At 38.8% G+C, this 16,815-nt stretch overlaps 1 protein-coding gene across 1 annotated transcript in view; it reads right to left on the bottom strand.

The window, feature by feature from the left end:
- The window catches only part of Ripk2 (receptor interacting serine/threonine kinase 2), a 30,848-nt gene extending 14,039 nt beyond the window's left edge, over positions 1-16,809 (bottom strand). The window contains exons 1-4 of the mRNA XM_023699074.1: positions 16,768-16,809; positions 11,779-11,932; positions 9,098-9,253; positions 970-1,127 (exon numbers count right to left, since the gene is read on the bottom strand). Of these exons, the coding sequence (XP_023554842.1) occupies positions 970-1,127; positions 9,098-9,253; positions 11,779-11,814 (350 nt within the window). The 5' untranslated portion in view covers positions 11,815-11,932; positions 16,768-16,809. The remainder of the gene's footprint in view (positions 1-969; positions 1,128-9,097; positions 9,254-11,778; positions 11,933-16,767) is intronic.
- Positions 16,810-16,815: the final 6 nt, after the last annotated feature.

Raw genomic sequence — 16,815 nt, 5'->3', positions numbered from 1 at the left:
TCATGTAGGGACGGAGAATCTGCGAAGCAGAACCACAGGGGGATGTGTCTCCATGAACCCCGGGGCTCTTTGGCTTATTATTAGTATGAAGGAAAGCGTACAATTAATCAGCCGGGGTTTTGGCAGTACATAACTAAGTGCTTCTTTCTTCACTAGTGGCAGATCGATGTCCCTGTGATACACTGTACAGGATCTGCACTGAGCAGGTACGATTTTTTTTTTTTTTTTTTGAGACAGGTTCTTGCTATGCAGTGCAGGCTGAGATGTACACAGATATTAACTCCTTGTCCCCTACCGTGTAAACCTGCAGAAAGGGACAAGCCTAAACCAAGAATATTTAACAATAACAAGGAAGCTTAGAGTCAAGACTTGAGGCAGTGAGAAAGTACTCCCGAGAGCTGAGTTACGGGGGGCAGAAGTACAACAGAAAGAACAGTGGTTGATTAAATTCCACGTCTACTCCTAGGTTATGCTGTGTACACATATTAATCAAAAGTCAGACTGTTTCTCTCTTATAGAGGAAAAGCCACATCTGTTAATCTTGCATGAAGAAAGCTTATGTAGTCACTCGTGTATAAACAAAGGCTACTCGTTTTGCTCTGGGTTGAAGAGATGCGCTCTTCTTCCCTCCTAACCCCGCTACGTTTCTCTGAGTCTTTCTTCTTCACCGCCTGCTTTCCTCTCTGCAGGGGGCTGTTCCTGGAAGCTGAGGCTGGACCTCGGCGCTTCCCCAAGTAACGTATGATCAAAAGTGTTCAACACATTTCCAATTAGGAGGACAAGAGGATATGCCTAGAAGCTTTTAAGGGTTGTAAAAGTTCCCTATAGCAAGAGATCTCTGAAATATACTGATCACTCTGACTTATTTTTACCAGCTAGAAGAATAAAAATCACATCTTAAAGTGAAGTTTCAAAATGAATCTTTGGTTTTAAACAAGGTTAACTATGATCAAAAGTAACATACTGTACCTATATATATCATGCTTCACGCTGGCCCTCGTTTTTTGTCCAGGTTCATAGTTTTCAGGTGGCATATAGATAATTGTCCCTCCTTCTGGTGAAGATTTGCTGCCACGTGATTGTGACAGTGACATCATGCGCCACTTTGATAAGCCAAAATCTGCAATCTGCAAGAGAAAAAGAGTGAACAGCTGATTTAAAGATTTTCTCTTTAAAAAATTCAGACATGAACTATCACTGGGCGTACACACTGAGGTATCAGATTATAGGAAAGATCTATATGTATATATATGTTTTTTTCTCCCCCATACTACTTTTTCTTTTAGTAATGGGGATTAAATCCAGGACCTCTGCTCTGAGATACATCCACAGCTCTTTTTATTTTTTGAGACAGTCTGGCTAAGTTCCTGGGCTACCTAGGAATGGCTTGAACTTACAATCTTGCTTTAGCCTTCCAGAGTGCTAGATCATAAATTCACCACACGTCTGGCAAACTTCTCTATGTTCTAACAGCTTCTTACTAAATTAAATTCCACAGCTCTGTGCCCAATAACTCGTGTGTGTGTGTGTGTGTGTGTGCGTGTGTGTGTGTGTGTGGCCAGCTCAGCCTACCTTGGGGGCAGGGCTGGCACAGCATATGGTGCCAAGGATTGACCTGCAGTCCATGCACGCTTGCCTAAGGTGGCACTTTATACTGCTATCACACCAGCCTCCCCAAGAACTCTTAAAACCAATACATACTAATTTGAGGCTTAACAAAATTTTAAAGGGAAACTAATAGTTTTTGCTTTACATTCTACCTAAGTATACACACTGAGTACTATTTTTAAGAAATAAATATTAAATAAATATATATGAAGTCTGAAATTAAACACTGTTTATAGAAGGCATGTGTTTTCCAAATCTAGACACCTCTCACTAGTAGTATTAATGTCTATTCATGTATCATATCACTGTAGGCTTTATAACTCAGGTTCATATGGTCTTACTCATACTACCTTAAGAGCAACATCTTTAAATTTCCAAAGAAGCAAAATCTCAACAATGCTGAGCCATCATGGCATGATTTATGCTTGCTATTGCAATTGGCAACAGCACAGCTCACATATAAATAAGGCACATTTTTATCCATGACAACGGGTACCCAAAGAACTATCAATTACAGATTACACTTTTGATGCATCCTTTACAGTTTTATTCAGTTGTAAAGCTTGTACAGATGTGGTATAGTGTTTTATAACTCAGTATTTAAAATGTTTCTTAGTTAGACTGAGAGTGGTGGCATGTGCCTGTAATCCCAGCGCTTGGGAGTCTGAAAACGGGGGGAGGGGGGTCACTATGAATCCGATCTGTGTAGTGAGACCCTGTACTAAGTACATAAAATGCTCCTTAATTTAATGAAATGCAAAATGAAAGAACAGAAATAATACTTAGTAGGCATGAGAGTACGAGATGACTTTAAAGACATTTAAATTATTTAGATTTTATAACACACAATGAAGAAGTCAACAGAGAGCAATGAACTCCATTGAGCATACCATTTATTTAACTCATATTGAATTCATATTTTGTTATTCTTTAACTCACACTTTTACTCATTTTATGAGCATTTAGATGAATCTGAGGTGAAATACAGCTCCCACATCCAGAAAGGAAGAGTAGAACACAAAAACCTTTTATACATTTACTACAATAAAAGGGTATGCCTAAGGAAAAAAAGAAAGACCAAGAGAGAACATGGGGGGTGGAGGTGTGGCAAACACATGAAAAATCCAAGCTTGGGAGATTTTAAAAGGCAGCAAGCTTTGGTTAAGAGCACAGGTTCTGGAGCTTAGATTTCTGAAATGTCTACTTTACTGCTACGGTGTGAGGAGCTATGTGGCCTTGAGAAAGCTAATTTCTTTTCTTTTTCTTTTTTTTTTAAAGTATTCAGTACAGGGTCTACATGGTCTCACTACACAGATTGGACTCATAGTGCTCCTTGTGTTTTCAGCCTCCCAAGAGCTGGGATTACAAGTGTGTTCCACCACGCCCAGTCTCAATACCTGTCTCAGCACGCCCTGGGGGTGGGGCCAGCACAACACTCAGGGATTGAATCCAGATCCCTGTGCCTTAAGTAGGCACTTTAGTGCACTGAGCTATTTGGCCAAATGAGGAATTTAATTTCTCTTTCCCCTTCATTACTCATCTGGAAACTTGAAATAATCTAAGTTAGGGGTATGCTGAGAAAAATCATATGAGTTTATCTATATACTCGGAACCATATCTAGCACATACTATGTGGTCCATTTATGTTAGTTACTCTCAGTGTTTTATAGACAACAGACGTGTACATGCCTCAAATTATACTGTGTCCCATATATATGTACAATATTATTTGTCACTTAAATATGAAAAAAAATTTAGTCTGATTTTTAAAAAGAAAAAAAACATTGACTCTGCAAATCTACATACTAGTAGGAGACTATCCTTAAACCCTGGGGTAAAATAGTTATGAAAGAGATACTTCATAAGTAATCAGAAAATGAAATAAAAAGAAAGAATTCATGAAAAGCAAATTACATCAGACCAATGTTGGTTTCAGACTTTAGAGGAAGGACCAATTTCATTTCTCTTTTTTGAGTTGTAAATTATTACCAAAAAAAAAAAAAAAAAAAACACACACCCACACACACACCCACACACACCCCCACACACACACACACACACAGAGCTTATATTCTAATTGGGGGAGGTGGTCCGTAAACACATTAAAAAAAATCACATCAATGATAAATCTCCACTGTTGGTGGGGGGAGTGCGGACCGGTACAACCACTATGAAAACAAGCGTGGAGATTTCTACAAAAGCTAGGATTGGAGGTCCCATTCAAGCCAGCTATTCTCCTCCTACATATGTTTTCACAAAAAACTGAAAATATCATACCACAGTGATCTACGTGCACCCACGTTTAAAGCAGCTCAATTTGCCATAGCTAAATCTTGGAAACAGCCCAGATGCCCGTCACCTGAGGAATGGATTAAAAAAATGTATTTTTACACAATGGATAAATTGTGTAAAAGGATAAATTTGAGGCTTTTGTAGACAAATGGATACAACTGGAGAGTACTGGTAAGTGAAATAAATCAGATCCACATGTGCAAACATTGTATTTTCTCACTAGTGTGAGAATTTGAAAGAGGAAATAAAATCTGAAAGGCACAGCAGATACTGTGAAAGGGCAAGATGTGTACACTGGGAAGGAAAACTGGAATGAGGAAAAGGAGAAAAGAGAGAAGGACAAAAGATACATTTATGATGTATTTATGTACATATTAGGATAGTTTGGATAATAGTACTGCTGACTACTGCTGGTCTACCGAAAGGAACAGATGATGCTGAAAAATTAATTTTAAAATTTTTATTATTTTTTTCTTCTTTTTAATTTTTATGTAACTTTGTCCTCTTTAAAAAATTTTTTTTGCAGGTTTACATCTGGTAACCTAAACAATTAATCTGAAGATAACTTTATGCGATATAACAACCACTGTCAAATTCCTATTACTGTGTTTAATGAAAGTTTATATCATTTCTAATGGCTTTTACCATCTAATGGCTTTAAAACATCCTCTTTAAAACATTTTTTTAAAAAAAAGAAAAGAAAGAAAAATGTTACGGAGCTAGATGAAGGTACCAAGACAGAGAGGAACTTTGGTGGGTGGTAAAGAGGAGGCTCTCGCGAGGGAGAGCAGTCAAGCAGGAAGCCGAAGGATATCTGAGAAAAGGAGTCACACGAGGACTTTCACATGCTGATGAATCTGACAGATGACTATTTCACCCAAGTGCTGGTGAACAAAAGCAGGGACACTGACTCGAAGGTTCTTAGGCACGCTGTGTAGCTCTTATCTGAGTTTGGTACTGGTTAGTATTTAATTAGAACTACAGGATAGTAGGAAAAACTAGCTAATTAAGTTTGACAATGACATGCATCATGGAAGCTTAAAACCCTCAACTTCAGAAATAACATTTTAAAATGACTGAAGAGCTAAAGGAATCATTCCAATCTAACAAACTCTCCTATTTAAAAGAGTAGTTTATAAAGTATGCGGTAAGGAGAAGTGACTTCCCTAACAATACACCTAAAAGGGAATCTGTCAGATTTTGTTGCCACTAAGTCCAATTTCAATAGTGAGATTTGACTGCTTTCACATGCTGATAAATTCTTAAAACACCATTAAGTATTTAGGACCAATGCCATGATGCTGTAGCTCAATTCTACGTTCAGCAGAGCAGAGAAAGAGCATCTTGTTCCGGTCTAATGGTCACTGTTAGGGCATGACTTTTTTTTTTGGTCCCAGAACCAGGGATTGAACTCAGGCCCCTGCATTTGCCAGGCAAGTGCTTATTCTCCTGAGCCGTCTCCATGGCCCTTAATGATCACTGTTTAAGAGAGATTAACCCATGTCATTAGGAAGTAGGTTGAAGAATTTAAGGAGATTGAGTGAAGGACAAAATGCAAGTGTACTCTGTTTTGCTTAAAATAAGACTGACCCAGAAAACAAGTTCTAACATGATTTTAGACCACAGGGCTCATTTACAGGGGATATCTCTTCTAAAATCATGCTAGAACTTGTATTCTGGGTCGGTCTTATTTTTGGATAAACACACAGTACACGAGGGATACATGGCTCATAGCTGTCTTCACATACCGGAAAAGTTGTGGAGGGAGAACTGAATTCACCCCTTCTACCATAAAGAAGTGAATTAGGATGAAAGAACGAAAGTGACACGGAAAGCATTTTGATTGATCATTTAGACAATGTCCTAAAGACACAGATCCCTTGTTACAGCTAACTGCTTGAGAGACAGAGAGCTGCCCTGAGGAGTCCTAGGATTCCCTGGTTATTAAGGTTCTATACCTGATGGTTCTATAGTTGAGGAAATGGACTAGTGTGTCTCTATCTCTCCTTCTCTTCTCTCTCCACTTTAGTACTACGGAAGCAGACGCTTGCTTCTCTTCTCTTTTTCTTACTAATTTATTCTAAAGAAAGGAAGCGTCTTCAGTTAGATGCTTTTTTTTTTTTTTTTGGTACCGGGGATAAAACTCTGGACCTTGTGCTTACCAGGCAGGTGCTTACGCCACTGAGCTATCTCCCCAGCCCAGAAGTGTCTTCAATAAAGGGTTATGTTACTTAATTTTTCTTATAGGTTTGTGTTAAATTTTCTAATATCTCAATTTTTCTATTCTTTAAATATTTTAAGATTTATAATAATCTGATTATGAATTTTATTGAAAGTACCTATATAACAAAATAAAAAGTAAAGTTAGTTATACTTACTGCTAATTACCTGGCAGCTACTTTTTATTTGTTGTCATCAGTTAAATGTAGGGCGACTGAAGTCACTACTATTCTGCCACTTTAGCACTTTAGTTTTGCGTTTCATACAAAATAAAACTCAGAATAGGTAACAGGCTCCAATGTAAGATATAAAAACTTTAGAAGATAATGTAAGAGAATTACCAGTACACAGAACCTGTGAACAGTATTCTGCCACCACAATAAGAATATGAGGAACATGATAATAAAAGAAAAAAGTGATGAACTGGACTTCATCAAAATTAAAACTTTTGCTTTGTGACAAGTTCTATTAAGAAGATAAGATGACAAATTGAGGACCTGGATAAAATATTCCAAAACTACATATTTAATGAAGGATTTATGTCTAAAATATATATACAACAATAAGGCTGGAGATATAGCTCAGTGGTAAGATGTTTACTTAGCATTTACAGGCTGGAAGGCCCATTCCCAGCACCACAAGCCAAACCAGACCAAACCAGACCACACCAGATCAGACCAGACCAGACCACTAAAAAAAAATTGTACAAAAATAAAAAAGTCCAATTAGAAAATGGGCATAAGACATAAACAGATAGTTCAAAGAAAAGGTTACATAGGTGGCAAATAAATAAATGAAAAGCTGTTTAACACCATTAGCCATTAAAAAAATTCAAATTAAGACCACTACAAGGTATCACTACATACCTGTGAACAGTTTAATAACAACACAATGATAACATGCTAGTGAGGATGCAGAGAAGTTGGATCTCACACTGGGAAGGAGATGGCTAGTTCTTTCTCTCTCTCTCTCTTTTTTTTTTAATGTATTTAAGACAGGGTCTGCAGGGTCTCACTACACAGATCAGGCCTGTAGTGATCCTCCCGTTTTTTCTTTTTCTTTTCTTGAGCAGAATATATTTATTGAGAGAAAGAAAGCTCCTGTCCAAGAGAGGGACAGGAGGGGGACCCCAAACGGGTTGTTCCTCCAATCCTCCTGTTTTCAGTCTCACAAGCACTGGGATTACAGGTGCTTGTTACCACACCCAGTTTCAATCACCTTCCCAGCACGGCCGGGGGCAGGGCTGGCACAGCACACTGGGGATCAAACCCCGGCTGCCGCACTCTGCCTAAACAGGTGCTTTAGTCCACTGAGCTATCTGGCCAGCCCTGTAGTTGGCTATTTCTTAAAATACCATACATACCCTTATCAATGACACAGTAGTTACACTCTGAGGCATTCATCCCTGAGGATGTATACTCGTAAGTCTCTATAAGATTGTTTATAGCAGCTTTATTATAGTTTCCTTAAACATGGTAAGGACCAAAAAATCCCTATAAGATAAATGGTTAAATAGTGGTAGTATATCATCCATGGAAAACCATTTATCAATAAAACCCAACTGCTGATGCAAGTGATAATTTTGATGTACCTGAAGGGCATTATGTCCAGTGAACAAAGACAGTCTGCAAATATCATATAACTTCTATTCATCCAGAATTCTCGAAATGACAAAAATGAAGAGACAGGACACAGATTAGTGACTACTGGGGGTAAAGGATGTGGGAGTGAGGAAGTGGACATGATTATATGGCAGTGACAAGGGAGACATCTTCGTGACGCTGGAACAGGGCTACACTTAATAGCTGGGCTGCATTAGACTCCTGGATACATTTTACATTTTTACATTTATACATACATGTGATAATATGACACAGAACTACATGTATAAATTATAATCTAATTTCTGTCAGATTCCTTGTCTTGCAGTTCTGTGCTGTGTAACACTGGGGATAGCTGGTGCGAGGGACATGGGACCACTGCATTATCTTTGCGCCTTCCAGTGAATCTGTAACAATTTAATAGAAGGTTAAAAAAAGAGGTAATGGGCCAGGGAGATGGCTCAGTGGAATAAGCGCTTCCCTGGCAAGCACAAGGGCCTGAGTTCAATCCCTGGTTCCACAAAAAAAAAAAAAAAGGTAATGATAATGTTAGCTAAGAAATATGATCTCAGAAGTCTGATAACAGTTAAATAACTGTAACAGGAAGAAAGGACTAAAGATAAGAATTAAGATATATAGAAAAGGGAAAGGTGTAAGACTGACTAGGTAGAAGTTGTTAAGCACAAGGATTCACATAGCTTTCTTTTTAAAAAATTAATCATCTTAGAATCTGTTCAATGAGAAGAGAAGACTGGGACGTGGAAAAGGACAAAAGAAAGAAGTAAAAAGATATATCCATGAATATATGCAGGACAGTTTGGGTAATGGTACTGTTGATTTCTGCTGGCCTACTGAAAGGAGCAGTTACTGCTTAAATTATTTTAGTTTTTAAATTTTTTCTTTTTTGATTTCTCAAAACTTTTTTTTTTTTCTAACCAGTTCTGCAGGTTTATATCTGGTAACCAAAACAACTAATCTGAAGATAGTATTATGCAATACAACAATCATTATTGAATTCCTACTACTTGTTTTAATGAAATTATGTATTGATTCTATTTTTTTTTTTTTACCATTTTGGATTCTATTTTTTTATTTTCTGTATTTTCAGGAAGGGTCTATAGAGTGTTCAGGATCTCACTACTAGATCGGACTTGTAATGATCTGCCTGTTTATAGCCTCCCAAGAGCTGGGATTACAGGTGCGCGCAACCATGCCCAGTCTCAACTGCAATCTCAGCATGCCCCGTGGCGGGGCCAGCACAGCAGGCCCGGGGATCAAAACCCCAGCCCCTGTGCCTGCTTGCAGGCACTTTAATCTGCGGAGCTATTTGGCCGGCCCTTGGATTCTTTAAAATAAAATTTTAAAAAAGTAATCACCTTGACATGGAATTCATTATCCAACAAGATATTCTGAGTCTTCAAGTCATGATGGAGTAGAGGAGGATTCATATTGTGCAGGTAGTTTACGCCAAGCGCAATTTCATGCAGGATGCGAAATCTTAATGGCCACGCAACATCAGGATATTCAGTTTTCTTTATACATATGAAAACAAATGAAACGAAAATGGTCAAAATTTTAGTATATGTCATGGTTAAAAATTAAATATTCTACAAAGGAATATAAACTTAGGTCTAAATATATGCTCATTTTGCAACACAGCATTATTTTGCTATTGTTTAACACCCATCTTGTATCCTTTCTTCATATTTAAAAAAAATATAGCATTGATGATTTCCTTTAAATTTATATTGTTCTTGCAACTCTATGATATTGGCTCTTCGCTGTTCAACTGACACAGCTTTCAATTACTTTGTCTGGACACAGACCCAGACATTCATACCTTTACTCCCACCCACTGCCTGTGAGGTGCTACAGTTTCATCAAATAACTCGTGCATACTTATATGTATACACACACACACACACACACACACACACACACACAATCACATACATTTCATTTCTGTGGTACTGGGCATGGAACTCGGGACCCTGTGCTTGCCAGGCAGGCGCTTATGCCCCTGAGCTATCTCCCTGATTAAAACCGAATTTTTGAGGGTCTGGGGAAAGCTAGCTCAGTAGAATAAGCACTTGCCCGGCAAGCACAAGGTCCTGAGTTCAATTCCCAGTATCAAAAACAAAACAAAACAAAAAAAAACAAAAAACAACTGAATTTTTGGTTGAATGGATTGGTATGTATCAGAAATGAAATGTGATACATACCAATCCACCCACCAAAAATTTAACTTTAATTTTGCTAGCAATCTAAAGCCATATTTATTATAATAATCTGCATCCACTGAAATTAAGACACTACATAATCGATTTATCTATAGTCCCACTTGAAAAATTAAACTGTGAGGGTTTTCTTTTGACAAGAAAGAAAAAAAATCATTTTTGTTTCTAAATTTATACAATGGACACCTTCAGAGCATATAATGTCCATTTCTTGGTACTTAACTGATAGCCGCCTGAGCTTTAAGTATTTTCTCAACATAAAAGTTAGCTTTGTTTCCCAGGACAACATGCACAGTCAGGCCACTTGCAAGGGGAGCTGTGAATCATTAGGATTTGTACCCCTGGATACATCTCCCTGCTATGAAAACCGGTGCTGTTGACAGGCTTCCCATCGAAAGCTCAAAGCTGTCTTGAGAAATTATTTCTGGAAGGGAAGTGGTTCAAAATGTAGACTGTCTTAGGATTTCTATGGTTTTCCAATGATCTTTTTCTGCGAGGATTGGGGTGCCTCAAGGTAAATCCTACCCCAAATAATCCAGTATAGGAAACCAAAAGAAACATCACACAAATCAAGACTGTTACTTCTGGTATACATGTAGCCGTATGCCCTGGAATAACTCAATCTTTTAATCAGTAAAAAGGCAGTTTTTTTCTGAAACTTCTGCACTTTAAAGAAATGAGCAGGCCACTTTATTGCAGGTGTTCTGTGTGGGCTTTTGATCGCTGAAACAGGCAGGGCAGACTTAATTTATGATCACTTTCAGAGTGAGCAACAGTCCTGGACGATTCTTGTTACAGACTTTCCAGCAGGTTCCAAATTTGGATGCCGGAGAAACTATGGGGGTACGGTTAGAAAACAATACAATTTCTACATATATTCATTTCTCAGAAAAGAAACCAAACTTTCCTAACGTTTGTATTTTGAGTTCTGGGGTAGTTATACAAACAAGTTACTTCTCCCCAACTTTGTTTCAGATGGGTCACAAATCATGAATAGAAGGCTTTGTATTCTGAAACAAAGATGAAGTTACTCCCTGAGTAAGTGACTGGCAGCACTCAGTCTTCCTTGGTCATTTACAGAGCACGTGACATACTCTAACTCAGCAGTGCGAGTAGCTAGACTTTATAGATTACGTTATGTATTTTTATTTAAACCAATCCTGATAAAATGGGCCAAGTAAGAGATTTCTCAAGGGGACAAAAATGTAGATTGGAGATAATAATATAAGCTCAAAAGCCCTGAATAGTAATAACTGAATATATATATTTAGAAAATGAGAACCCCAAATCTGTTTACTGACTGTACTCACAATCAAAGCCAGAGTAACTGGGTCTTGAAAAAAAGGATAAGTGGTCTATATAGCTGTCTACCATGGGACAAAATAATGGATCTAGCACTTGGAGATAACTAATTTGGCTTGTTAATTCAGAACTTTATGAACTGGTAGTACTGACACTTAACTTGAGCCATAGTTAACCATTAATATAAAATATGGCCCAGCAGTGGATTATACAGTATGCAGAATTTTATCTTTTCTATTTCCCATTCCTGCTTGTACATATATGCATACAGATGCTGGGATTCAGCACAAATGTCAGGGAAGGTGCCTCTCAATAAAAGTCCTGAGTCCACAGAATTTCTTAACAATACAAACCAAGCCACAAAGGCTGAAACTTTATTACTACAACTGCTTTCATTATTCTCACTTTGATTCATTTATGTACCCACAGAAAATTTTGATTCAATGTGAAACCAAAATGCCATATAATCTGAATAACAGAAACGATCGTTGTAACAACTGAAAATGTACAGTACTTACCCTGTGTAGGAGTTCGTTCAGCGATCCATTTGGCATGTACTCAGTCACTATTCCCAAAAATTCAGGCTCAATGCAGATTCCCAAAATGGGAAGAATATAACTGAATCTGGCTTTGTGTAAAATTTCAGCTTCTCTTAAGACATCATCTCTTTCACTAATAAAGAACATGTAGTTATTTTAGGTATTCTGAATATATATAATCATCATGCCAATAAAATAAGTCTGGATATCTTAATTACTTAGCTATGTGTCCATATGTAACTCTGCAACTGCTCTGTCCCTAGTTTCATCAAATTTAAACAGACATAATACTTATCCTACATATTCCACAGGACTGTTTGGAGATGAAAATAACTCGTAAAACCACTAACATGACAGCGATACGGCGGTCCCCCACTTGCCACAGAGGTTACACCCCCACGATAAGCGAAAATAAGTGAACTAGAGCTGTTCTATTTATTTTAGTGTGTATATATATTTTAAGGAATCCTCTCCACACTCTTATAAACCTTTCCCACATTTTTAAAAACACTTCTAATGTTCTTAACCATTTTCTAAACTCATAAACCTGCATCATTTTAGCACACATATACTGTAGTATGGTACAGTATGTATTCACCTGCTAAAAAATACATACTATAAATAGTGTATTTTATTTTGATGTAATATTCTGTTAATATTTTAGAATTAACATTTTAAATATATTTTTATATATTTAAAAATTTTTTAGGCAAAAATCAAATTATAAATACTATACATACAAATACGTATACAATACTATACACTACTGCAAAATCCCGCAATACAGCAAAAAATCCATGATAAATAATTTAGATTAATATTTTCTGAAAACCTGCGAAACAGTGAGTCCACAAAAGTCGAGCCGCGAAATAGGGACTATTGGACACAGGTTATTGTTGTTCTTCTAGGAAAAGGCAGGAACGCAATGGTTGAATAAGTTTATAGAGCCTCTCTCTGTTAGAACAAATGATGCTTGAACTAACTAGCTAAGCTTACTTTATATTAAAATAAACAGATTTAATCATATTGAATTTTGTGATAGAATGCCATGTAAAATTTTCTGCAAAATCCTGAATTTTAAAATAGTTAATTAAATGTCGCTGCTTCAGATGATTAGATGATAAAGGCTCTATAAAGAGCCTTTTAACTCTAGGAGAACACCGACAACCGTGAGTCCTCATAACAGATCTTTGGTGGAACTCTGGACATTAGGTTCATTTGCTTATTCATAAATACAATAAATATTTACGTCTAGTGAGCATCAAGAATTTTGCTGAACATTATGGAGAATATAGTAAAAAACGAAAAGACAAGTTTTGCCACCAAGTTACCTACAAATGTGAATAACAGCCAGAATGTAATGTGTGATAAATGCCATCGCTCATATAAATAAAAAAAAATTTAAAAAAAGCTAAAGAGAGTTCAGAGAAGGGTACATTTTGGGCTAGGGAACTCACTGCAGTCTTCAGAGAAGTAGGATTCGGCTGCAGCTTAAGGATGGACAGAATCTGAGCATGGGAGAGAGAAGAAAGGCAAGGCCTCCGAAACAGAGAACTTCGCGTTATTTTATTGACATGTGTATCCCCAGGATTTAAAACAGTACTCAGTCTAGGCTGAAATAGACTCCAACAGATGCGGTTAAATGAATTCAAGGAAGTGAAAGTGAAGGCCATGTTCAGGAAACTGAATTCTTTAACATAGATCCAGGCAGGTAGTAGAATATATAAAAGGAGTGAAAAACAAACTGGAGGAGCTCAGCATCTCAAGAGTCCTAAAGCCAGAAGAGGGTGGTTTCGCTGTGATCAAAGGTTTTCAACAGGAAAGAGACAGCACAACACAATTTTGGGACTTCAGGGAAGGGTAGGAGTTTGAAAGTCCTGGGTTTAGTTTCAATACTGATTAAGATGTGACAGACTAAATCTATTAACGTAGCAGAGGACATGGAAAGGTAGCTGAACAGAACGCTGTGGCAGTGGTAACTGGCACTGTGGGAGATTCATAATGAAATGAAGAGAACTGAAGGTGTCATCAGTTCTACCCTGGATGAACGGGTGTTGGTAGTGACAGAGAGAAATGTCTCTAGGAAAAGCCAGTTAGGCAAGGGATGACTAGTGACGCATAGGCCACGCACACTCTGAAGGCAGGGCTGTTGAAACAGGAATAGCCACAGACATTCCTGACCAGATTATAAGGCCTGCTTTAGTTATCCTCCTGTTTTCAGCCTTCCCAGCACTGGGATTACAGGCCTGTGCCACCATACCCCTACTCTGTGGGCTGCTCAGCGTGCCTAGGGACGGGGCTAGTGTGGCCTGTGGTGCTGGGGATGCAACCCTGGTCCCTGCTTAGTCCGCTGAGCTATCTCGATGGCCCAAGGCCTGCTTTAGAAACAAAACAACAGAAACCAAAACAACACAAGCCCAACCCCACTTACTCATTTATTTTTTGAGTAGGTAACACATATTTTATGTTTCAACACTTAAGAGTTACAGGAAGACATAAGGTAAAAAAATATTTCTTCTCTCTGCCTTGTTCCTCAGTCACTTAATACCCTGTGAGGAAACCAACTACATTAGTAAGTTCAGACAGTTCTGTGTTTGCCTCCAGAGGTGGACCAAAAGGACAGTTCATAGGTATCATCACTGCCACATGGAGACACAGGATGAGAACCCTGAGGGCACCTGCAGACATCTGAGGGACAGGGGCCATTTAATGCACTCTGCCCTCCTTTCGGAAAGAGCAGAGGCCACTGTTTTTTCCAGTACAATGTCATTACATGTCAGCCCCTTTAAACGCATTCTCATCCTAAAATCAATCAACCCTCTCTCTAAAGCTGGTTTCAATATCTCCACTTTATATACTACATAGGGGCAACTGAGGATTAGAAATGAATAATCTCCTACTGACCATCCCCTTCCCCCAAATGATGGGAGGGATGGTGTCTGAATTACACTCGTGCTCTTTCCACTCCATCGCTGGCCTGGTAAAGGAGTAGAGTTTGTGAAGTCAGATCTCGCAAGATTCAATGTATGTGTGTGTGTTGTGCATAATGGCAAAATACATTAAAAATGACAAGTGTGAACTACAGTTTCTATAAGGCATTATTACTAAAATCACCCAATTCAAAATTTTAATTGAACAAGTTAAACTAGCTACAGGGTATTTGAACAACCAATTGGATTCTTCACTCATACAGGGTGGGAAGATTATGTGGAAGATCTTCACTTGTCAGATTGAAGTCAGTTATGCACAATGACTAGTCAATAAAATAAGTGTCACATAAACTTGGGTTTCGTCCAGATAATCCCAAAGAACAATGAAAATATTCAAACCATGGCCCAGAAGTCTATATAGAGTATTTATTATTCACATGTTTTAAGCAAGGACACAGGCACACCGAGAGAGCATAAGCGCAGCCCTCTGCTCACACTCCACAAACTGCTAAAGTCGAGGCCTTGGCCAAGACGCGGGAGAGAACAACGCGACAGTACTCCAGCATTCTGCCGGTCTTATACTTTCTTTGAAGACAGATCTAATTTCCCATCAAAGTTAGTAAACAATTTTACACCAGGAAACTTGTTAATGTGCATGGAAGGAAACCCCTCTAACCTCTTCGCCCTCGGATGGTACAAAGCGCAGGGCCAAGTGAAATCTTGAGCAGCAGGATCCAACCTGGGAGGCCTGCTTGGCTTCAGAACACGTAATGATCCATCAGCTCTAGGTATCTGCACAGTACTTTTCATGCTTGGCTCACAAATATATTTACCCTTTCTAACTATCCTTTATAAAGTTGATTACAGATACACATGGCGTCTGCGGACAGAATATAAGGCCCAGAACAAATAGAGTAAACACGTCTGGTGTATCAGAGAAGTCGGCCTGCGGTACACAAATCTATCTCCAGAGATGTTCCAAATCTAGTATGGCATCTAGCCCACAGTGAAAGAAAAGCCACAGGCAAATGGAGGGCCAACAATTTTAGGCAAGGTTGATGCTGAGATTTATCTGATACCAGTTATTAACAGCTTCTGGCCAGTCACTTATCACATTAGACCCAGGAGGAGGAGGAGGGGAAGAGGAGACGGAAATCATGGAAGGTACGTCCCTGAGAACCGAACACGGCCTTTTTCAGTCTCCGGTTGGAGGGAAAATACACAAGATTATGATTGTCATGTTTTCCTGGAAACAGAAATGAAGGCTGGCCTTTTCGGAGAACAAAAACTCTGGGCTACAATTGTCCCAGGGTATGAGAGATATTCACAATTTTGGTCATTTAAATGTCTTCTAATTCAACTTATTGTTAGCAAAATAAACTCCCATTTCCTCTGGGGTCAGTGCTTCCTGCTAGAGTGGGAAAAAGAGAGTACAGATATAGAATTTAACTATTTAAGCTTTCAGAACTACGAATCATAAACCACGAACGAAACAAGAACAGCAAGATCCAAACCAAACTATCCAGAACAGCAGCGGCTAATAAAAATACAGCGTGAGGTGTAGATTCAATCTTAAAATTCTCCAGGGACCACATGCAAACAAACAAAAAACCAAAAACAAACAAACAAACAAACAAACCAAAAAACCCCCACAAGAAATAAAAGTGTAACGCTTTACATTTAACTCAGATATAAAAATTCTATTTTGCTACGTAAGCAACATAAATCACTGAGTTTTTCCAGTATGAAATACTTAAAATCCACCGGGTACTGTACACTTAGTCTAGACACACTTCAATTCAGCCAGTCACGTCTGGAGGCTAAAAGGGCGCCTAGGGGACGTGCAGCCCCCAGCCCCACTGCAGGACAAAAAGTAAAGAATAAAGCGATCCAAGCCCACACTCGCCGCAGGAACGCGCGTCAACTGCAGCGAGCGGGCTGTCGGGGTCCGGCCCTGAGTGCCGATTTCTGGGGTACGAGGGGGACCCGGACAGAGGGCGCGGCGCGGGCTGCTGCCCCCCCCCCCCCCGTCACCTACCTGTCGCGCAGCGGCGTGTGGATGTGCAGGTGCTTCACGGCCACCTGC

This window comes from Octodon degus, unplaced genomic scaffold, assembly GCF_000260255.1.
Source record: "Octodon degus isolate 3935 unplaced genomic scaffold, OctDeg1.0 scaffold00110, whole genome shotgun sequence".
NCBI classification, from domain to species: domain Eukaryota; kingdom Metazoa; phylum Chordata; class Mammalia; order Rodentia; family Octodontidae; genus Octodon; species Octodon degus.
Note: the sequence above shows the minus strand (reverse complement) of the source record. Positions and strands in the feature narration are given on the sequence as shown.